We start from the raw sequence: 23,852 nt of genomic DNA, 5'->3' as shown, positions 1-23,852 counted from the left end.
TGAAAGGTGCCTGGTGGTTACATCATCCAACCTTCTAGTCAAAACTAGGCTGACTTCTAAATCAGAAGTCGGATCAGGTTGGCCTGAGCTTTCTTCAAGGAGGGAGATTGCTCAGCTTCTCTACAGAGCATGTCCCCTGCTTACCTCTTCTATGGTGGATTTCTTTTCCTCACTACATGGGAATTCCCCTTGCTAAAAGTTGTGGCCCTTGCCCCTTGTTCTCTTATACCATGATTCTATAGGGGAAATGCCATGGACTCAGGAGACCATGCAAGCAAGGGAGAACCAAGTTCTGTTTCTGCTGGGAATTTGGCTTGTGCACAAATAACACCCTTCATTCACTTGCATCCTCAAAAGCCTCCACTCCCCATGGCCTGACATCATCTCTGCCTCCTACCAGGCTTAGAACAAGGAATGCTATCTTCTGAATAAGGGTGAGGAACCTGCATATAGGTACAACACATAACTTATTCCATTTTCCACATGTCTTACAAATAATTGTTTGTCAAGGTTTTACAAGCACAATGTATTGATGTTCTATTTATACTGCAGATCACTAATTTTAAGAGGTTACAAACACTCTGCAGATAGAACTGGTAAGGCAATCCTTTGGTGAAAAAGTGAAAATTGCAGAAATATTTAGCCTTGGAAAACAGGTTCTAAAATGTTCTTTAAGAGATACTTGCATCTTCTTATTGAAATGAATGTTTCAGCTGCACAAGTAACAACCACCAACTGAAATAAGGAGACACCTTGCATTTGGTAGCTATTCAGTGCTCATGAAAGCTTTGCAACCTCCTTAATGGAAGACAGCTTTTTCTTTCATTAAACACATATCTGTAAAAACAACTCAAAAGACATCAAACACCAGAAAAAGCACATTGAAATAACATTAGAGATCTAATATAAATCCACAAAAGCCAGGAAATTCAGAGATAAAGAAAGACTTTCAGACAAGGGAAAACTTTCCAATGTATTAAACTGGAGCACAAATTCGCTTCCTCTCTGTGCTTGCCATCAAGTCATTCCAGACACAGGGGGTAAGCTCCTCCCTGGGGTAACTCAAGTGCCTTCAGCACTGCTGCACCAAAAATCAGTTTGGCCCTACAGAACTGTCTTATTACTTTCTCTGTTTCTGATAATTGCCATTGGTTTGAGTTTAAACAGCAACTTCCTGTCTTACAGCTCATTTTCCCACTGTTCAGAGACTGTATTTGTGAGATTGCAATACTTTCCATGATTACAGACTATGATGTCAGCTGTGGGGTTATGACTTCACTGACAGACTGGCTAGAAGGAGAACCACTGTGCAAAGGAGAAAATCCACACTCAAAACCAAATATATCTGAGATTAGCAAAGACAACACTGCACCTCAGTGGGCATGGACATTTCCATCTGCACAAATAATATTCTCTAATTTTCACTTGAGCCAAGTATGAAAATGTCCCTTCAAATTTCTGGTTTTTTTATAAGTCATTCATGGTGCTGATGTGTTGCCACCCAAATTCAATCTTGAAGTCAGCAGCAGCTTAAATCACAAGCTGTGGGTCCAACTATTTGCATTTTCTGGAAACGCAAAATCAGACATACAGCTTAAGAGGGGATATGAGGGGAATGAGGTGATTTTGAACTGCCTTCAAACTTCCCATGATTCTGCCCTCCTCCTCAAGCTGACATGGCTTTTGTCTCTGGAGTCTGGCTATCCTGTCTCCAATAAAGCAAGATAACCATAGTGAACTAGTTACTAGGAGCCCCCCAGGTACCTGGCTCAGCAACAGAATCCAAACAGAATAATGAAACCGTGTAAACTGTATCTAACCCAGGTACAAAGAGAGTTACCCTGAGCCTTCATATACAGAGTGTAGCTGCCATAAACAAAAGAGCTTTACACATCACCTTTGTTTCTGAAAAAAGAAAAATTATTTTTCCTTTCCATTTCCTAGACTGCAAGAGGAGGAGGGGCTATGATAGGCATGCAAAACAAGAAATGGAAAACTTAGACACTTGCTCACCCTACACTGAAAACTCTGATACCAACACATGGGACGCAACTGAGCTGACAGCTGGTGAGATCAAATTCAATCTAAGAACCCAAAAGTGACAATTCCCCACTACTCTAGTTCTTACAGAGACTTGGGTTCGTTGTTCCTTCTTTTTGCCTGTCTTCTACGCTTTACTGTTTGATTTTCCCAAAGGTTACCTGCTATTTCTCATACTTCTCATACTCTCATAGTTAGTCCTGGCTTAGACTTTTATTTTGTTAGATGCCTTCTAAATAAGGTGTTACACATTTTTTTAAATTAAATAAATGCCATTTTCAAATTTTCAACAGCCTGATCATGTTTGAATTACTGAAAATGAGAATGTTTTCAAAGTTTCTAGCCATGATATTTATGTAGCCCTGAATAAGGAGAGCAGGCAAGCTATGGATTCAAATGTTGGCCAGAGAAGATGAACACAGAATGGATACTGCTATGTTCACCCATGCTTCTATACTTGTGCAAAGTGTCTGGAATGCTCACAGAAGTATGCAAAAAGGACAGAATTCCTCCTCTTTTTTTTGTTTGTTTTTGTTTTTTTTTTTTTGTTTTAAGGTCTCTAGAAGCTTTATTGGAAACTAACACATTAAAAAAATGAGAAAGCCAAATAAATCACTACAGTTCTGCTTCTCATTTATTATACATTCAAGATAATGGCTTCAGGGATGTGAAGAAAGGTCTTTTGCTTTGCAATGCACAAAACTTGCTCTGGGACATTACTTAATTATTATTCGAAATTTTAACCATGCAAAGAAAACCACAGTGACTCATAATTATGCAAAAAGATCATTATGACTTTAACTTCTCCTGTAAATAGCGTTTTTTGTGATTTCTCACAATGGAATTAACAACCTCTTTCTTGGAAAGCAGTTGTATCTGGTTTGCCTGCAAAGGTTCTGAGACTTGCTTCCTGAAATGAGCAGTGAAAGAGATAAAGTACCTTTCTGCTTGGAGAAAAAAACATTAAGAATATAATTTTGAAACATTTCTGTGCTCATGTGTGAACTACAGCTATAGCATAATTTTTCTTTGTTGTTCTCTGTACAGTGGTTATTGTCTTTACCTAAAGGATTTGTTCTAGCTTAAACAAAAAATACTGCAAACCCCTTCTCCCTCAAGATATACTGCAGATAAAAGGGCAAGTTCTTTCCCTTACTCAAAACCATAATAAGTGCTTTTTTGTTAGCATAACTAAGAAAGGATTTCCAATTTATATATCACCATTCATAAGCCTTTGGAGAGAGAAATCCTGACTTCAACCAAAGAAGCTGGAGTCTTGTTATTGGATTCACTTCAGTGGAGGCACTACTTTACATGGACTCACCTTAAAAGGAATTTGTTTCAGTGACTAATATACCCTCAGTATGTATCTACCTATTACCACAGCTCACTGAAAGTTACGCATGTGGAAAAAGCAAGATAATTCTGGCATTTTCAAAACCACAACTTTATATATCTTTAAAAAATTTGCTGAAGGCTACAGTACAGAGCTGTCCATATTTCACTTTTCAAATAGTTCAAAATGATTAAAGAAGAAGTTATCCTTCTAAGAAGTATTGCTGTTTGTGGCATACAAGTTGTTTATAATTAAAAAAGCAAAAATAAAAGTCTTCTGTACAAGTCCAGTCCACCTGTTACTCATGCAGTGACTGCTCAAAACTTAACTGACATTAATAATAAATTTATTGTATTCACAGATAAAATTTATCAGTACAACTATTTAAATCATAAGTAGCACCAAAGTCTGACCCTGTAGTTCCACAATTCAACAGTTGTCAGGATTGACAGAGTAGAATAAAACGAACTGAAAATAGAGAGTTTATTTTAAAGAAGTGAAAAGGAAAAGCAGAATAAAGACATACATTATTCATTACTAGTCTCCTAAAACTGCTATGGAAATAGCATTCATAAAGATATGTAACTGAGCTGCCAAAAAAACCCCTGAAACTCTATGATACCTGCAATGATAACAAGGAATACAATTTAAACTGTCAAGAGAAGGAATTAAAATCACATGCAAACAGATTGCAGCAAGCTGTTGCCAGCAAAATTCTAGCATCCATGATATAAAACACACAAATAACATCTAATGTGTGTGGAGATTTCACTGGAGTGGAGTTTGATCCATCTATTCTCTGCTGCTATCTCTGGAAGTTCCTCAGTTGCCTAGGATTTTCTTACTGACCTTCAAGCCCCCTCAGTTTACTTAGCTGAACATGGTCAAAATTGATAATCTAAGGCAGCTAGCCTTACCTCCCCACTAAAACTCCACTCCATTTCAAGTTCCAGCCAAAAGCCATCCAAGATCTAGCTCCATCCTTCGAGGAGGCTTCAGAGCTATGAATTATCAGGACAGAGCATAGCACCGTTCACAGCACTCAGGTCCAGCCTGGACACCAGCATTTCTGAGCAGGACTATTCACAGGGGGTCAATCTATTAGCAAACATGACGAAGATGTAAATCCACACACACCTCCTATGCAAGTGTCCCAATCACAAGCTCCTGTGTTTTCCTGGATGAGAAGTATTCTCCAGCCCTTCTTTTGAAGCTGAAATGCCATGCAGAGAAGCAGCTACACAATTCTTGAGTACTAATTAAGGATGGTTTTCAACATTCAGGATGGAAAAGACTCCTAAATTCATCATGTCCATCCATTAATCCAATCCACCACTAAACTATGTCCCTAAGGACCACATCTATATGTCTTCTAAATATCTCTGGAGATAATACATAGAGTTTTAAAATATTCTAGGAGCCTGTCCTGGAAGGGAATAGATGACAGAATCTACAACCCTAGTAAGACAGGCTGTAGCTTGGGTTTAATGGATTCCCAGCAATGTTATGCCAAGAAAGAAAAAAGATGAAACCCAGAGATGCCTGCATTTCAGAGATAAATCTACCTTCCCCTCCCGTCAGCACAGGGTGGCTGGTGGCTGCCCATGTGCAGAAGCAAGATTTCCTTCCTGAAATGAAATCACTGCAACATCAAAACAACCCAAAAGCAGCCTTGTCTCACTGTATTGCAAAGGAAATCATATCCTACAGACAGCCTACAGAAACAGCAAGGCTAATTAGCATCTTCTGTGCAACCAGAGCCATTCTGAACAGAGAGTAACACAGAAATGCAAAACCAACAGTGTTGGCAGCACTATCAGCCTCCATTCCACAATTATCTGCTTCACAACATACGGCTTTTCCATTCAGACTGTCATCTTCCCAGGCCTCCATGCTTCCCATTTCAGGGTTCCCCCAAGATTGAAAATATCTGGATTCTCTTGGACCTGAAAAGATTTCTTCCTCTTCTAGCAGCAGTGTCACTACTGCATCTTTAAAACATTAAATTGCATATCCCAATCTGACTATTTAAGCTTGTGAAGTCACAGTTTTAAAATGTCAGGGTCTTGTCCCTCTACTTTTATTTTGGTTCCCCTTTGCAGCTTGATGAATATCTCACTTAGGGACTTTTAAATGCTATTGTGAACTATGATCCATGTACATCTTATATGGATAATAGCACAAAAGAAATTCAAAACAGCAGAGACCAAAAAAAAAAATTTTTCTTCACTAAGTGAGTGTTGTGTGCTGCAGAATTAGGAGACGATTACTGGTGAGGATATTTTGCAGCTATTTAATGGAGGAAGCCCACTTTCTTGTTAAAAATCTAGCCTCATTCCTAAAATGTAACACTGAACTGTAATTTGAAGTGAGGCTTAGACTCAGGATTAAGAAAGAGGAAATAACAATACTTGCACTTAGAGCATATAATGACTTTCATTCAAACACCTGAAAGTACTCTCCAACTATTAATTATCACAGTATCAGTCTCTCCCAAACTCTTCCAGAAGAGGATCAACCCTGCATTCCTTTGGCATCCACATTGCCTGCTTGGGTCTGTACAAAATGCAGAACAAAGCCAAAAGTATTACTGCCTTTAATTATTATGGTAACTCTTAATTGACAGGAGTAACTCACTCATGCAGAGACTGAGTGCCATTTATAAGATGTCCTTTTCTTGTGGAGAAAAAATGTGATACCTTCCTGTAGGGCTATTGGACTATGGGGGCTTGCAGGATAAAGGAGAATTACATTAAATTAAATTATCTTAAAGGAATGTCACAATTAGAAATTTAAAAAAACCCGAAGAGTCTTGACTCCAAATCTTCTCTTCTGGATCACACATCAAGACATGGGTTTTCATTCCTTCTGCAGCACTACCTTTCAAGAGGACAGGGAATGGAAATAGATGAGGTGACTCATCTGTTTCTAGATGAGGTGACTTGGAATGGCCCTGTCCCACAGCTATGACTCAGACTGGCTAATGCTCAAAAGGAGAGCAACCATATTTCAAAATATTCAAGGAATCAGGCACCTAGTTTTTGTGACTGTGTCTGCCATTTAATTAATCAGTACTGGACTTCCTTGTTATCAAGGTACAAAGATGAAAAAATATCATCATTTTGCACCAAATATCCTTCAAGCTTGTGTATGGGATTGGTTCAAAACCCTTCTGGTCCTGAATCTCTTCATTCTATCCTGTATATGGAATCACATAATCCCAGAATCATTTAAGTTGGAAAAAAATTCTAAGATCATCAAGTTCAACCATTAACCCAGCACTGCCAAGCCCACCACTAGACCATGTCCCTGAGGACAACATCTACATGTCTTTTAAATATCTGCAGGGATGATATAGAGACTTTTTAAATATCTTACTCCTACTCCTCACTGCCCACCAGCTAGACATATACCAGAGATACTGAAATAATCACACCCGAATTTACAAAAACAGGTGAAAAAACATCTATTGGTTTAAAATACAGGATAAAAAAAAATGTGTTTCCCTCCCTGCCTCATCCAATATGCTCTCAAGCAAGTTTTACTGGAGGAGGATGGCCTTGAGCTGAAGGCACAGGGCAGGCTGCCAGGAAATCCGAGTTCTATTCTTGGCTCTCCTACAGATTTCCTTGGGCAAGGCAATTAACCTTGTGGAGTACACTTTCAATGGAGGTGAGGCCCAGCTTCTCTTTCTGCATTCACAACATTTTCAATGCTGAAAATGGAATTGCAGGAGCAAAAATGAGTGCCTGTGCTTTTCTTAACCTGATGCATTTTTTTGTCATGTATTTGGATGCACAATTGCTGATAACTGTGCTAGTAAAAAACCCTAAGAATTCAAACACTGTAGGCGTAAAAATGCCTCCGGATGTTGCTGCAAACAGCCCCAATGCTCAGTTTCCTCGTGTGTAAAACGGGCAGTGAGGCTAATAAAACCAAAGTACACAGCCAAACGGAAAACTGATTTTTAAAGTTCTTGAACACCTGTTATCTGAGATCATAAAAAAGAAATAGCTAAGAATTTCAGTTTGCCTTTCATTAGAAATGCTCTAATTTTACTTGGTGCATTTTTTTACCTGATAAAATTTCCTCTTTGGATCTCAAACAGAACAAAAAAATTTCCTTCAAGGAGTCTGAAATGTCAGATGAAGTCAAGTTTTTGGTTTTTTTTTTAACTAAGATGATATATTTTAATATACCTTAACAAAAATGGAAGTGAATTAAAAAACGAGTGAAATATCCTTTTGCTAATATAAATGCAGTTTAGGAAACAAATATCATGGCTCAATTTTCTGTTGTGGTCTCTTTCAAATAAATGCCACATCCATCTATACCGACTAAGAACAGGATTCTGAGATTCCAAGGAAGGACAGTATTTGCTTAGACAAATGTCTAAAGAAATGAACATACCTCTCTGAATACTGGGGAGACAGAACGTATTTCTAGTGACTTTTTCAAAGCTGTTGGTACAAGCACATCAAATGATTTTTTCCTTCCCTTGAATGTTGAATTGAAAAGCAAAAAAAGCAAACAACCAAAAACTGGCAAATGAAAAATAAAAAGAGCATCTGTTAGTCAGAGGAGAAAAGTTCAACAATCACTGCTTTTGTCAAAATGTTCATGTTTTGAGAGATTATTTCTTTTACAGATCATCTGAACTGGAAACTAAATGTACAGGTATGAAGATTTTAAGGTTTTTAATTCACGTCCTTCATCCACTTCCTAAGTTTAGGAATTTTAAGGGAGAGGTAAATAGTCCTTTTTTCATAATTATAAAAGCTCCTTCAAACTCTTTAGACCCCTGAAACAATGAACACTCTCAGGTGACATTCTTGCCCCGCAGACGTAGAACATGTTCAAGAAAGAAGGTATTTTATATTGCCAAGCTATAAAATAGTTTCTATCAAAATGTGCTTCACATGAAGCAGTAACACCACAGATACAGCAGTCAAAAGTTGTAAAGATTCAAAATAACTGAATTAAATAACTGAAAATATGGTATTCTTCCAAGAACAAGACACAGAATTTTTATCTATGCTATCTTCTGTAATTATGTAAATAGTAACTTTTTCATTCAGCATCCAATATACACAAATTTTATGTCAGCCGTGGCTTGCTCCAAATGGACTCGGTAGTACTTAATTTAAATAAACACATGTTCACATAACAGCAGAATTTCTAGCTCAGCTTAGTGATACACTTGTAAGCACCACATCAAAATGGGGAAAGTCTCACGCTAACCTTTTGCTATCTAAAAGTCAACTATGTGTCTTATTTTATTCTCTAGGTTGTCTTCAATAGTGTCAAAAGTTTAATATCTCCCGCTGAGAATTCACCACTGCTATAACAATGCCTTCTTTGCAGCAGGATGGATTATGATCTCAGAACATTCTTTTTTGTCTCTACCACCCAGTGAATGCATGGATTTAAGCATCTCCTAGACCATGACTTCATATGAGACAAAACAGACAGCCTGCATAAGAAGTAAGAAAAATCATTTTAATTACTTTACACCACAGAGTATGTCACTGTCAGGCAGAAACTTGACTCAGGTGTGGAAAGGCTGTTTTTACATATTCACAGGGTATTTTGAGTTGGAAGGGACCCACATGTATCATCAGGTTCAACTCTTAAGTGAATGTCCGTATGGGCATTGAATCCACAACCTTGGTGTTACTAACTTCATGTTCTGACCAGTTGAGCTAATATGGGAAAGAAATAGCCTAAAAACATTGATGGTTCCTCTGAGGCAATAGGATTTTCTTGACACATATTTCTACAAAATTAAGAAGTTAATTTTCAAAATCTTAATGAGCACTAGGAGTCCTTGCCCTGACACAGGAACTGCTGGCATAGAAACATCTCACTAATTCCATGTTTAAGGTTTTGCATTTCAGCTATGTCAGAACCGCACTGGGAAATAATCTGAAGAAAACGTTATTATAAAAAAGCATTTTTGTAATATTTTTTTTAAACGTGGTTTGGCACTGCTTAAACTGGCATTCTGTGTAAAGTGAAACTCTGCCCTCATTAAAAAAGTACTGTAGTCATCAATTATATAATCATCAAATGGTTTGGGTTGGAAGGGACCTGGAAGATCACCTAGTTCCAACACCCTGCCATGAGCTAAGACACCTTCCACCAGACCAGGTTGCTCAAAGCCCCATCCACCTTGGTCTTGAGCACTCCCACATCCATAATTTCTCTGAACAACTGTTCCAGTGTCTCACCACCCTCGCAGTAAGCAATTTCCTCTTAATATCTAACCTAAACCAGTCTCTTCCAGTTTAAAGCCATTTCCCCTTGTTCTGTCACCACAGGTCCTTGTAAAAAGTCCATCTCCATTTTTCTTGTAGCTCTCTTTGGTTACTGGGCGGCTACCCTATGGTCTGTCTGAAGCCTTCTCCAGGCTGAACAGCCCCTACCCTCTCAGCTTGTCTAGATAATTATCACTAGTACAACTTAAAAATCTGGTTAAGGAAATTAATTTCTTATTATCTCTTATCTCCTACCAAACAGAAATGTGCTCTCTATATTATCTAGCAGAAAACAAAATTGTTGCAAGTTTTCTGAACAAGTCACGGTTCTTACTTAGGCTTCAGTGATGAGGTGTGCAAGCAGATGCTTCACGTGCATCCTGCATGACCCTGGTCAGAAGGTCACCGACTATCATCTGCTCTTACAATCATGCAAATTCTAGAATTGCATCTATCCATCTTTTAAAACAGATATATGGCATGGAATCAGCCATCTCTTCTCCTCACCAAAGCCCTGCTCAAGGCTGTAAAAATCTCTGGACTGTTCTCTGGAACAACTCTGCCATGCCATGCAGAGAGTCCATGGTTCAAGTCAAACAACTTGGAAATGCAAAAAAAATTCTACCTAAAGACTCAACAAAAACAAAATGGAAAAATGGAAAAAAAAACAAATACCCTTTTCAGCATCAACTTCAAAACCAGATTTCAGATTCTTCCATTAAACTGATGCCTGAGAGCACTAGAAGACTATGAAGTTTCCAGGGCTTTTCAATGCAGTTCTTTGGAACAAACAGCAAAACAATTGATTACTTAGTCCTCTGCTCTACTCATAAACCTTCAGTCCCTACCTTTCAGTTAAATTATAGGCATACACAAATTAAATAAATAAAAACCCTTTGATAGTTCTCTACAAAGGGCTATGTGAAGCCATGAGTAAAACAGTCGCTGAGTCCATGAGCAGCAGCATCAGGCCTCAATGGCAAACACGTGGCCCTGATGAAGTTAATGACAAACCTTTCACTGACTCCTGTGAATGTGAATTTGACTTTACGCCTGTGCTACATAAAATAATTCTGCTAATGAAAACCAGGTTGCTTTATAGCCTTTTTTTAAGCATCAAAGGCTATGTCTACAATATGGACCACAGGATGGTGCTGAGGACCTAAGGTCCAAACCACACACCTTTCAAGAGTTTTTTATTTCACTCTAACCTAGACCTGTGGGTTGAATGTCTACCAGACTGCACTTCTGCAGCACATCTTCCAATCTGGTTTCATTTGAAAGGAGTCCAACCAATGAGCTCTGGGACTGCTACACAACGCATACAATAAGTGGGGAAAACCAGGAGATACATTTCCAAAGCATACTCGTGATCTGACCTAACGCACTAATGCAGATGCATCCAAGGAGCTGAGAATACGTTTGTGCAAAAAAACCTCTAAAATCAAGGAGTACTGAGGCCCCCATGAAGAGCTAATAGACTCACAGCCTTCAATGGGTTTCACACGTGTGCAGCAACTGACAGTGAAGGTGAGTTTCACCGCATCAAGCACTGTGTTTCTGATTTCAACTATGTTCATTTCCCACCTGCTTGACCGTGTTAACTTCAGGACATTCATTCAATTAGCTCTCCACATTTAGAAAGCTTTTTTATGTAGCTGAATATTTTATTTTCAGAAGATTTTGTTTAATCTTTACCGTCTGCTGTATTGACAAGGGTCTTCTTTCCCTTGACAACTTTGCAAAGTACACATTATTGCATTAAAAAGATCATCTGATGGCTCATATGCTTGTGATAAACTGGGCTTCTTGCCCTCTTCACTTGGGCTCTCCCTCCCCCTCTCAGTTTTATACTAGTCAAAAAAGATTTACTTCTCTTCTAAAAAATAATATATAAATAAATACACTGTGAGTCACAAACATTAAATACTTAATTTGAACCAGCAGAAAGACCAGCTACCGGAATTCTACCGTGGTCTGTTAGCTCATATGTCTCTGCATGTGCATATTGAAGGAAACAGCAGAAATAATATTTTACAATTTGATGAACAACATATGACACAGAACCTCTAGACTCCCAAAAAAAAAGGGTTACAAACTTATGAAAATGTAGAATTCTGCCCTCTCTGAGGAAAAACACCCTGCACACTCCTTACTTGCAAGATACTAAACTATCATCATTAAGGTTTGACATATAAATAAATTGGATTAAGGAAGAATATAATCATTAAGGATTAAACTGAAATATGGGTGATAAAAAGGGATATTTTCTGACTGCATGTTGGAGGTCTAAACAGAAAGGATAATGCTGTACTATCTGCTTTCTGGCAGACTCCTCCCCTCATTTCAACTACAAGCTAGAAGGAACCCATGAACTTAATTTAAACTGGAAAGAGAGAAAAGAGAAGGGAGAAAAATTTGATTTTCATCATATTTTCAGCATATTTGATTCTCACAGTCTGAAAAATTATCTCAATGCAAGCTGCAGATTGGAGCATTATCTCTGAAAATTACAAGAAGCAATCATATCATCAGAATAAGAAAATAAAAAACTGTGCTTTCAACAGGCACAACAGCAAAATAGTACCAAGTTTCAAAATATGCATTAATATTAAAAACATGAGTGAACCTGTTGAAAGTATTGGTCTCAAAATAAACTAATGAATACAACCCATTTCGGTAATTCCCATTTCTGAAAATTAGATTCTTGACCTGACAAATAGCCCGTTCCATTCAGAATGCTCCACTGATACTGCCCATTCTTTCTTCCCCATAAAAATATAGAAATAGAAGGGAAACATTCTAGCCTACGAGATGGCAGAAGGGCCCTTTCCACTGAACACTCAGTTTCTGACTATGAGTACTTGGAAGAGAAAATATTTTTTATGTTTCAGGCTGCTGCCTTTTCCCAAATTCTTCAACCATCCCTATTCACCTGTCACACATTTTTAACTCAGAGGGGATGGCTTGACTGTTATAAATTAATTACTCTCATAAACCAGGTATTTTTTCTGTTTCCCAGGGATTGTACCCAAGGTGAGGATCAAGCAACACTCAGTGCTCAGATATGTGAGGTCCCAGCCAGATGGGAGGAAGCAGACAGAAACCGACCCACGCTTTACCACACTTGATATTTTCCTTCCCCAAGCTGCTTGGGAGAAAATCACCAGCATAGATATGTTTCAAAAAGCCACCTTTTTTTAAAATGTCAGTGAACTTCCTCATGTACCTGAAAATGTGAAATGTGAAAATTACTCATGTGCCTGACTTAAAAGCTACAGCTACAAACCACTCGTCTAGTATGCAGTGGTCTGTTTTTTCCAAAGAAATATCCTGTGGTGCCTTCACTGGACAGTGCAATAGAACCAGCTCTTAAAGTGACTGCTAAAGGCAGCTTTCCTGTGTTTAGTGGCTGATACTCTGGGGAACCTTAGCTGTAGTTTTCAGTACCTTCTGGTGCTGCTTGAGCTTTTGCAAGCATATACTTTTACAACCCTTTTAACAACTATGCAAAACAACAGAACAAAATGGGGGGGATAATGACAGGACTGACAAGGAAAGAGATTACAGAGTGAAATAAGGGGTTCAAATTGAGATGTTGGGCATGGATTTGAAAAAAAAAAAAAAGTTTAAAGAAAAATGTTGAGCAGGGAATGGGAATTGGAAAAGGGAAATCAGAGATGTTAACTTGTGATTAAGCACACTGCCACGCCTTTATATCTTCTAATACTCAATCCCATTTTTCCAGAGGCAATCCATATGAAAGCCCATGCACAAGTGAAAAACATGCAGATGAGAGGTGCACCAGGCAGACCCTCATTAGCTGTAAACATCAGTGAGAGCACGAAATCTCAAGTACCTAAGACTGAAATACTTTCATAACTGAAGAATAAAAACACACATCTGATAGACACATCTAAAGACTAAATGGGTCAGGAAAAGCGGAAACTTTTAATGAAATACATTACCAGTCACTACAAATATATGAGGCATGAAAATGACTGTGAATGGAAAAACTAAGTTCTAAGAGCAAGTATCCTGCTGTTCATCTGTGCTCTTTCTCACTGGATTTAAGGAAAATATGCATGTTTCCAGGCAATGTAGTACAAAAGCATTTTGGCTTCTAAACTTTATCTCCCGCACCCTTCATCTGAGTCTTATCACCCTCTGATGCCTGATATTGGCCCTTTAACCTTTGTTACTCAGTTACTAAACAAGTTATTTCATTGTTACTCTCTTTTGAAGGAAGAGTTGAGGCTCTTTTCATGCTGATAAGATACACATAAATATTCACTTGAAGCAAACATTCAATTGTAAAGTATCTTGAGCAAACTACCAGAGTCTAAAGGTAGGAAACTGTGATCAACCTCTTTGCTCTCTTAACTCTTTAGTCAATCCACCAGAACAAAAAGACACAGAAGACAGATGCTTTTTTAAAAAAGAAATTACTGTTCTCTAAAGGAATGGACTTTTTAACATGCTTTATAACACAGCAAATAAATCTGGAAGTGAAATACCTACCCATTTTCTGGGCCGGCCTCTAGGTCGCTTTTCACCAGTGGCTTCTGCTTTCTGTAAAAGAAACACAACATATTTTATACCTCAGCATTACTTAACAGCCTCAGTAACCAGGAATCCTTTCCTGTAACATTAGCTACAATTATACCTCTTGGGTGGCACCAGGCCCCCCAGCTAATCTGTGTGCTTTCTCACACAGATTGGTGATTATGCTGCTTTTTCTGACGTTTCCTAGCCAGAGTGCCTCACCTGCACCCGAGGGTGTCCCCATCCCTGATCCACACTGTGTTCAGGGGCATGGAGGAGTGTACCCACACAGCTCAGGACCCTCAGCAGAGCCCTGACCAGCCACTGACATGCAGGCTCAGAGCAATTGGGAAACCCGAGAACCTCCAATAACATCAAATCTAGTCTTCCATGGGCCATCAAAAAGTACTTGAAGATACTAAATTAAAAATACAGCTTGTTTCAAGTTGGATCAAAGCAGTTTACAGCAGCTACAATTCCTTTTTTAGTCTCACTATGTTCATGCATGAAATTAATTAGGACAGAATCTCATCATGAACATGTCTGTGCTCTTACTGGGAAACAATTTCTCAACTTTTCACATTAAGTTTTCCAGGCAAACACACATCTTTAAGCTGTAATAAGTAAACCTATTATGGCCCAAAACACACCTTCCCTTTCCAGGTTTAAGGAAACAATGTGGAAGAGGCCCTAAAAGTGACAGCTATATTTATGTAAGCCCAGCAGTTGCTCCCGGAGCTTAGCTTAAACGAAATATGTGTTCTTTTATAGGCTCTTCCACTAATTCCACTGCATGACATTGTGAATACTACTACTAATAACAGTACTTAAGCAGTACACTAAAAAACTTACAGAGTTTAAAATGAAAAGTCAGGTTATTCTCTCTAGCTAGGCTATGCCCATCCATACACTTCACCAGGTAAACAATCCTGTTCCACTCAGGATTTTGCCACTACCTGTAGTCAGGGCAGGACTTGCTAGATACAAAGTCACCAAGAATGAAGACTTTTAATACACATGAATTGTGTTGTTTTGTTTTTTTCCCCCCAGTTACCTGTACGTGTATTTGATTTGCCCTTAGAAATCAACTGTGCCGTTAAATAAATCACTTGCTGGTCAATCACGGTAACATATACTGTAACCTAATGCTGTGTAAATCGGATCTCTCTAAAAGAGAACTTGAGCTGAGAAACTAATGGAGGAATCTCTACAAAAAAACCTGCCCTGTGAGTTAAATGCAATTACTTTGAAATAAATACCTCGCAATAAGAAAGCTGTGAAAAATAAAATTCACACTCCTAAAGGGCAAAATTATCACTCAGACTTGTTAAAAGAGTAAACTTGAGCTTTAATCGTTTATACTGGTGTTACATGTAAGGTGAAACCCTCTTAAGAGAATACTTGTTAAAGTGCATTTACTATATCCTGTAGCTGTCGATTTCAGAGTTTTGTTTCCTTTAAGCATTCAATATCTTTATACCTTGTAACCTGAAGGATGCAGACAAACAGATACAGTTTAGTGTTGATAAGTTGTAGCCCCCTGCTTCCACATTTACTCCATGAAACACAGGGCATAAATCTTAAAAAGAAATTATTTGTTATAATTGGTCTTAACAAATCAACACTTGACATGTTATCAGAGCACTAAGGCTATTTATTTTCTTCTGTGTATCAATGCATCTGAAGAAAAGATCCTTTTCCAAAATTCTATTAAAAATAATTAACTTTTTGAAAACAGAAACTACTCTGGTCTAATAATTAAAGTCCGCACAAACCTGACACAAATTTTAACTACCAATTATAATGAACATGAGAGATTTCTTTGAATAACTAATCTTTGCTTCCTGCCACAAACTGTCACACAGTGTGGCCGCTTCTCATGAGCAGTGCTGAGCTCTACCACCACCAAAGGTCCACATCAGAAGTGGCTGGTGTTCCTGCTGGCTAGTTTGGGTAATGGTTTGTCAAGTGCTTGGGGACCTTGCAGATTGAAAGGCACTATATTCCTGCAGTATATGACTTCCACCTCATGTTAGAAGAAAAACATTTCCATAGTTCTTATCAAAACCAAATCTTTCCCAGAGGTGAGCTGAGCAAACAGCCAGGCATGCCAGAGGTGATGTTTTGGTACAGAGAGATTCTGTAAGTAAATAGCAAGGTTTTCACAGATTAAACTGCAGAAAATGAATGACAAGAACCTCCAAAGTGGAAGTTTTAATCTCCTTTTCAAGAGAAGAGAAAGACAAAACACTGTTAGAACAAACAAAAGGAGTAGAAGCAGCACAGTGGTAACAATAAATACATGAAGTTTAGGAAAATATTCCACCTCTTTCCCTCTTTTTTTAGCCTGACTTTTGCTAAAATACAGCCTGTATTTTCTCCAACAACTTAAATTCTTAAATTCCAACAACTTAATTCCTTGCAGGAATGTTTTACTGTGTATCAGATAGATAATACATGGTTTCTCCATGAAAGCACTAAAACATTGCCTTTCCCCTGAACAGGTTTTTGCATCATCAGCAACACTGCAGTCTGTTGGCTCCTGGCTTCAATTGAAGAGTTGTCTCTGAAGCTAGGGACAAATCCCGACAGAGCTCCAGGCCACCCAGAGGTGGTGTTTGGTCAGGGGGTTTTTAACATTTGGCGCTACTATGCTATGAGGTGTGACCTTGCTTTTTGCAGCTAAGACGTGAAATCACTAAACTTAAAAAAGGATCAGGTATGTTATCAAACACAAGGACTATTTCACTAAAAATATGAAACATCTTATAAACAATAATATGAACACACCAATTTTGCAATGTCACATGCGAGGAACAGAACTAAATTTACTCACATTTTAAAGCATGAACTATATGGGAAACGTTTTTTATTTATCACAGGTGAGGAAGATCACCATTTCAGTCACTGCTATCTGGAGGTGAGCTAACAGTCCCTAGGAAGATTTGCAGTCCACTTAAGCCCTGTACCACAAGGTCATCAAACCCTGCTTCCAAACAGCTTCTCTCAGCAGCTCTAGGACTTGACTGCCCAAGATCTCTGCCTCCTTATTGCAAAAATGCACTGTACCCAGACAGAAACCAAGGCTGTACTGCTGAAAGTAATGAAAAAGACAAGACAAACAGAAATAATTGAATGGCTATAAAGTGCTCTTTGGGCACCTATGTATTGTCAAGAAGACCTCAAATGCAACAGAATCCAAATTTTAAGAACTCTATCTACTTTGCAAAATGATCTGCTGGAGATCTCAGATAAAATGTGTCAGAGCTGTAAGTTAGGTAAAGTAAGTGATAGTTCTCAGGATGAAGATCACTGAAGATTAAAAGACCTTGCCCAGGAATGTGTCCATCTCAAAAAACCACACAGTTATTTAGTCAAAAAACACTCCTAAAAAAAACCTTAGGCATTGACTAAGTACAAAACCATCACACTTTCCGTGTCCTGTTTTATCCATTTTAATTCTAAACAAAAGTCAGTCTTCAGCTTTTCCTATCTTGGTGAAAACATCTGATTTTGAGGTCTCTCATTTTTTCAGTGCAATAACCATGCTACAATTACTTGATAAACTTTATCTTGTTTTTCCTTTAAGCTTGCAATGACTGGTGTTGGTGAAAATGAATGAAGCATGGAGAAGCCAACTTTCATGAACCAATTCAGGGCAGAGTCCTGATCACATGCACTTTTCTGGTTTTTTTTTGTTGTTGTTGTTTTTTCTTTTACCTTTGGACTGCTTAACCCAGAGACATGCCTTTCTACATACCAAACCTGGCCATGTAACGTAGTGACAGCAGCAAGTACAGTCACACACAGGATCACAAGCTCTAGTTTTCAGAGGATGATGCATCAAGCTCTGTAGGCATTTTCAGTGAAACTCACTACATCAATAACTACAACAAAACTCAACATATTTTAGCTGAAGGTAAATTTTATTAAAGAATTTTTACCATTGTATATTCCTGGGACATCCCTTGATGATTTCTTTAAAGACAGTTATATACTATTCCTTTTTCTAATGTCACAGATGTGTTTCCCGCTCCCAAACAGGAAATTATTTGTACCTATATAGTATTACAGTATTTTTGTCAAGCCAAACTACAGGAGCTAAAAAAACCCAAAAAACCCCAACAACAACAACAAAAAAAAGCACCCTAGAAAGGGAAATGTGATGGGCTGGTAACACAGCTCACCACTAAAAGGAAAATTCAAATGCAGAACACCCAGGAAATTAAAAAGGAAGATTCCCCACTATGATCTTCCTGAAAAATATGGTTGTGCTATAGGGAGAAAAAAACCCAAAATCCAATTCACATTTTGCTGTTTTTTTTCAAATATTTTAAATGAATGACAGAATAACTTGTTTAAAGATGTAGACTGCATAATAACCACCTAATTGTGGGGACTCAAGTGCAAGGTGATCAGGAGTATTTTGTCTCTACCTCTTCCTATCTATCTGGTAACACATTGTGTTCCTCCTGTTTGTGAAAATTATACAATTGAGAAATGGTTTGGTCTTCTGTAAAACACACTTTCATAGAAGTTTTTGTGTCTAGTTTATAAAAACTTAGGCACGTGTGATATGCAAGGCTTTAAGGAAAAGAAAGAAAGCATATTACCCAAAATTAGAGTAATTGCCACATTATTAGCTGTTCAGTTAGTTTTGCAACATTCTGTATGCATTGTCAAGTTTCACATTGCTAATTTCATAACAAGCACAGTTTGTTTTCAGATGCCCCAAGGCCAGTTTACTAAGACCAAACACAAGCTCTTAAAGTTTAAAAAAAAAAAAAATCCAAAAAAACTCCAACAAAAATTAAAAAAAACAAACCTGTGCACCAAATAATTTTAAATATACAACACAACCACAATTCCAGGGAAAATCCATCAAGCGATTTAAGGGTATTTCCTTTTTGAAGTATAACAAAACAAAGCCCCAGTTCTGGAGTATTTTTAACTCACTGCCAGTTTGTGCAATACATTTTTAATTGTGATGTGTAATGCTTTGCAAGAGAACACCCAATCAATTAATCATGAGTGCCTTCTCATGGCTGCTCGGTGGGTTCTCCTGGTCGACGTTTATCTAGCATGTTGTGAACACTCTAAAGCATTTCAATGAGCTCCCTTTGAAACACACAGGGCACGCACTATTCTTTAGCAATTCCAGCAAATTCCAGCTGGGTGTATAGTACCCAGGTTCACTTGTAGAGGGGCTTAAGCTAAGATAGCCAGTTCTCTTTCTGGGAGTTGGGACAGGCTGGAGAGAGCTTTAATAAATGTATGTATGCATATGTATGCGTAAATAAGTGTACCACAAAATTAAACATATAGCTCACTCCTCTTAGTGGTGATACCCTCACCACTAAATGAAGCTTTCTTACAGTGCTAAAACTTTCCCATCATTATTACAGTTAGAAAAACTATTGGAAATAATATTACATTAAGAGATACTTTGAGATACCTGGTAAGAAGCTGAACCATTTTAGAGAGGGCTAATTATCAATTTGGAAAAAGGGCTAAAATATTTATTTGAAATGTGATACCAGCCTCTTTCTTCTAGTAAGGCTTTATAAGTGTTTTGTGTTTTAGAGGATTTATCAAACATTTATATACTTTATCTATAAACCTAGAAACCAGCAAGACTTGTAATTACATACCACTCAAAGGGTTTTTTTATTATAAAAAATGACATGGTCTTTGGTCAATTTTTTACATTAGCAACACCCAAAAGCTTTAATGAGAGCAGTATCTTGCTGCATTCTGAAAATCAAAATGTTATAATAAAATTACTCAGTTTGTTAATTAGATTAAGAAAGCATAACTATGTACCAGAATCATCTGGAAAACTTTTTGATTTAATAAACCTACACACATATGAATGTTTAAAAATTATTTTCCATTTATACTGATTTCCAAATCACTTATGTAAATTAACTAATGTCAATATTTCTTTTAGAAGCATCTTTTAAAAATGCATTTCTACAAATTACTTAAAATTTAATCTTAGTACAAATGTTTCTCCTAGGAAAGCCAACACTCTTAGGAGTAATATTTAAAATACTAAAGCTCACATTTGGATTTGCTAGACTAATAAAAAACTGCTCTCTCTTTTTTGAAGAGTGACATATAAACTATTTTTACATGAATCTGAGGGATGCTTTTAGTGTATAAAGAAAAAGAATTAACATTTTAAGCACATTACTTTGCAGAATGGCTTTGAAAGGATTTGAATACTTAACCTGTAAAGCATTTTTCACTAATTCATGGATTTCTTGACAGAACATGCTGCTTTTTTTCCAGCCCATAAAGTAAAAAAAACCCAAAAAACAACCAAAAACCAAACCAATTTTGAATTTAAAGACAGTTGGAAAAGTACCTCAAACAAATGCTGAGAACACTTTAAACAAAACAGACATGAAACCATAGTCACCTTTTAATGATTTAATATTTATCAGTAGTTGCTATAGTAATTTATAACACTGAAAACTATCAAACTTAATATGGTCAGTACCATAACCATAATTAGATGAAGACACAAATCCCTTCCACACATTTTGTCACACACGTCCTTAAAAGATACTGATACACTTTAGCACTACAGTTTACTACCAGATTTCCCAAGCTTTTGTTTCTGATTTAGTACCTGTAAACCAGTGCTAACTGCTGTATAACCAACAACATAAACAAATCTCCCATATTTATTTTCAAGCCCATAGACAACTATGTGCCTTTACTAAAATATTTCCTACAGAAAGGTATGCATGATTTGCCTTGATAACATAGCTTTTTAATGCTGTGCTTTCCCCATTTAAATAAAATGTAGTCAAATTTTCATGTTGTATCTGTGATGTAAAGCCCATGCACTAAATGCAGTGACTTGAGGGAGCTTCTCCTGTAGATAAAGGCAATCAGAACCACCACAATAAAAGTTTGGTCTCATCACCAAGCAGAAATACTGGTTCAGAAGACTAAAGCACTTCCAGTAAAAGTCTCTTTGAAACTGATTACTAAACAAGATATAACAGGCTTTTACTCAAAGTTTACTTTACCATCACATTTTAAAGCTGTAAATTTCAATATATGCACTATTTCCATCAACACATAATTGGATTTACTTCTAATTAACTTATGTTTGACAAAGCACTTAGCTTTAATATACAGATTTGGTCTGTAGTAGCAACAACTGTAAGTGGGCAAGAAATTAATCTTCCTCTTACAAAAATCTTAATGAAGAAAATAATATCCTTAATATTGACTTCCTTACTAGATACAGGACATTTCATGGTTTCTCGTGAAATACATTCTTATTTCATTAATCTGTAGACTACTAAAAAAGAAAGTCCTTATGGGTTCTGTACTTAAGGTCTTCATGTTAATTCTAATTTTAAAAATGTGAAATTCATGCTTTATGTAGCATTATTAAAAGAGTTCCAATCCCACACTTCACAGTCTAAATGATTGGATTTTTTGCTAGTAGCTGATGAAAAAACAGCAAAAGTAATTCTTTCTCTTTAATAATCTCACCTTCTGAGCTGCTTTAGAGGGACTCTTGTTTTTGCTTCCTTTGGGTCTTCCTCTTGGTCTTTTAGGAGATGGTTCACCAGTTGGTTCCTAAATACAGGAAGACACGCTGTTGTGGCAAAAGGCTACAAGTAACCCAGATGATCTAAAGAATAAACTAAACCGAAAAGCTGCTTTCAACATATGAAATAGCAGTTTCATTAAATAACATAATAGTAATAGTGCAACATGAAAAATTTAGCAACTCCAGGTAAAGGAAAAAATAAATTTTGCATAATAAAGGAGTTTAATTTCTCTTGCAGTTGCATTAAAAAACTTGTAAAAGTATGTATATTCTAACATATAAGTTATAGCAGGAAACACATTTTTTAAAGATGGCTATGATTTCCCTCATATAAGAGCAGTTATGTAAAAAATAACAGTTACCCATTTAATTTCAACTTCATTTCATTATAGCGAGATACAATTATCACATGTAGCTTCCAGCACAAACTTTTTGGGGAAAAGAAGTTAAGTACCAGAATATTGCAAAGTAAGATGAGACTACTTCTCTCTCAAGGGGGCAATTTTTTCTGTTGTTCTGCAGTAAGCATTATATTCACACCTATTCTAAAGAAAATTGATTTGTATTAACATGCAAATGTAAATGTCTCTTCAAATAGAACACTAGTAAGCCAAAAAAACTCGAGCAAAGAAAAATCTGAAACAAAACCCTAACTTGAAAATGAGTCGATACTGATTATTTTAGCTGTTTTCTTAAACTAGTTCCTTTGCCTGCCAGTAAATAACCAGCCCTTAAAACTGGGTATGAATTACTAAGAGTTCAGATTCCAAATATTTATTCAGTGAATCATAAACACCATAAAACTCTTCTAGTCTTGAATATTATAGATTTCATTCAGATTACAGGATGTGGTAGAACTAATTAAGTACAGTTTGTTAACTTAAACCAGTTTAAACCCCTTCAGCTTTCATAATTCCCGGGCAGTTTAAGGGGAGGCTGGCGGGGGGACTCCCCAAGTGCTGCAGCTCAGTGGCGAGCCCCGCAGGCACTGCACATCTGGGCTGAGCACGTTGAAGGAGACGCGGTTTTCTTTCACTTCCATACATTCAAATGCTACACGAGGAAAAAAAATAAGGAAAAACTAAAAAAAAAAAAAAATTAAAAAAAATATAGAAAGAAAAAAAAGTTGAAAAAGAAAAAAGGAAGCATTGGCACAAGCCAGCAGAGTCGGTGGGTACCGGCTGCTGGGGCTGGTCGAGGGTAATCAGGGGGTGAAGCACAAGGGGGACAGTGCCCGCAGTCACCGAACCGATGGAATGTCACCAAGGGCAGAGCGAGGGAACGAGGGGCTCTGATTTTACGGCTCTCCTAAAAGTATTTTCTGTGCAATTTACAGGACTATATCGGTGCGGGGGAGGGGAAGGAAGCAAAGTAGTCGAGCTTCTCCCGGCTCGGGGCTCTGCTGCTCAGCTCTCTCCATGTTTCGAGCCCCGCGAAGGCTCTCGTGGCAGTGGGGCTGATGCCAAATGAATGGGAAGTAAACACGTTTAAAGCCCGCGGAAGCTCGCTTTAAATTGAGCTCCACGGACTGCCCTGCTTCTCAATCGTGACTTCCGAGGGAGGCAGGGAAAAGGCTGCGGGCGGCTCCGCGCTGCCCCCGCCGAGCTGCGGGATTAATTGGTTGCATCCGCAGGCAAAATCCTCCTTCGGCGGCGCCGGCGGAGGGGCTGCAGCGAGCGGGGGCTCCCCCCGGGCCCCTCGCCCGGCGGCAGGGGCTGAGCGCGGCTCGGCAGCTCCAGGCGATGCGACAATGGCACTTGGGGAAAGGAAGGGAATGGGGGTGGGGGTGGGAATAACACACGGAGCTAACAACCTTAGCTCGAATTCAGGTCTTGCAAATCAAAAAGGGGAGCCCAGCGCGTCCCTTTCGGGGCCCAGATGGAGGCTGTGGGTGCGGGTACGGGTGGAAAGGAGCACAGGGCTCCACTCCCCGCGTCCACACACGGCAGCGTTCCCGTCGCCTCGACCTGCCCGGGGAAACGCCGGAGCAAAGGCAAAAGGTGTTGCAAATACAGGGCAAGCCCCCTCCGGCTACCTCCCCCACCTCCATCGGCAACGGGGGCACCTCTCGCCATACGACGAGGGGGGCGAGGGG

At 38.2% G+C, this 23,852-nt stretch overlaps 1 protein-coding gene across 2 annotated transcripts in view; it reads right to left on the bottom strand.

The window, feature by feature from the left end:
* The window catches only part of HMGA2 (high mobility group AT-hook 2), a 110,267-nt gene that overhangs the window by 84,585 nt on the left and 1,830 nt on the right, over positions 1-23,852 (bottom strand). For both annotated transcript variants that reach the window (XM_015628639.3, XM_033514427.1), the window contains 2 exons: positions 21,697-21,783; positions 14,155-14,205 (listed from right to left, as the gene is read on the bottom strand). In XM_015628639.3, coding sequence (XP_015484125.1) covers positions 14,155-14,205; positions 21,697-21,783 — 138 coding nt within the window. The remainder of the gene's footprint in view (positions 1-14,154; positions 14,206-21,696; positions 21,784-23,852) is intronic.

The sequence above is a fragment of the Parus major genome, chromosome 1A (assembly GCF_001522545.3).
Source record: "Parus major isolate Abel chromosome 1A, Parus_major1.1, whole genome shotgun sequence".
In the NCBI taxonomy this organism is placed as follows: Eukaryota; Metazoa; Chordata; class Aves; order Passeriformes; family Paridae; genus Parus; species Parus major.
This window is presented reverse-complemented; position numbering and strand designations above follow the sequence as displayed.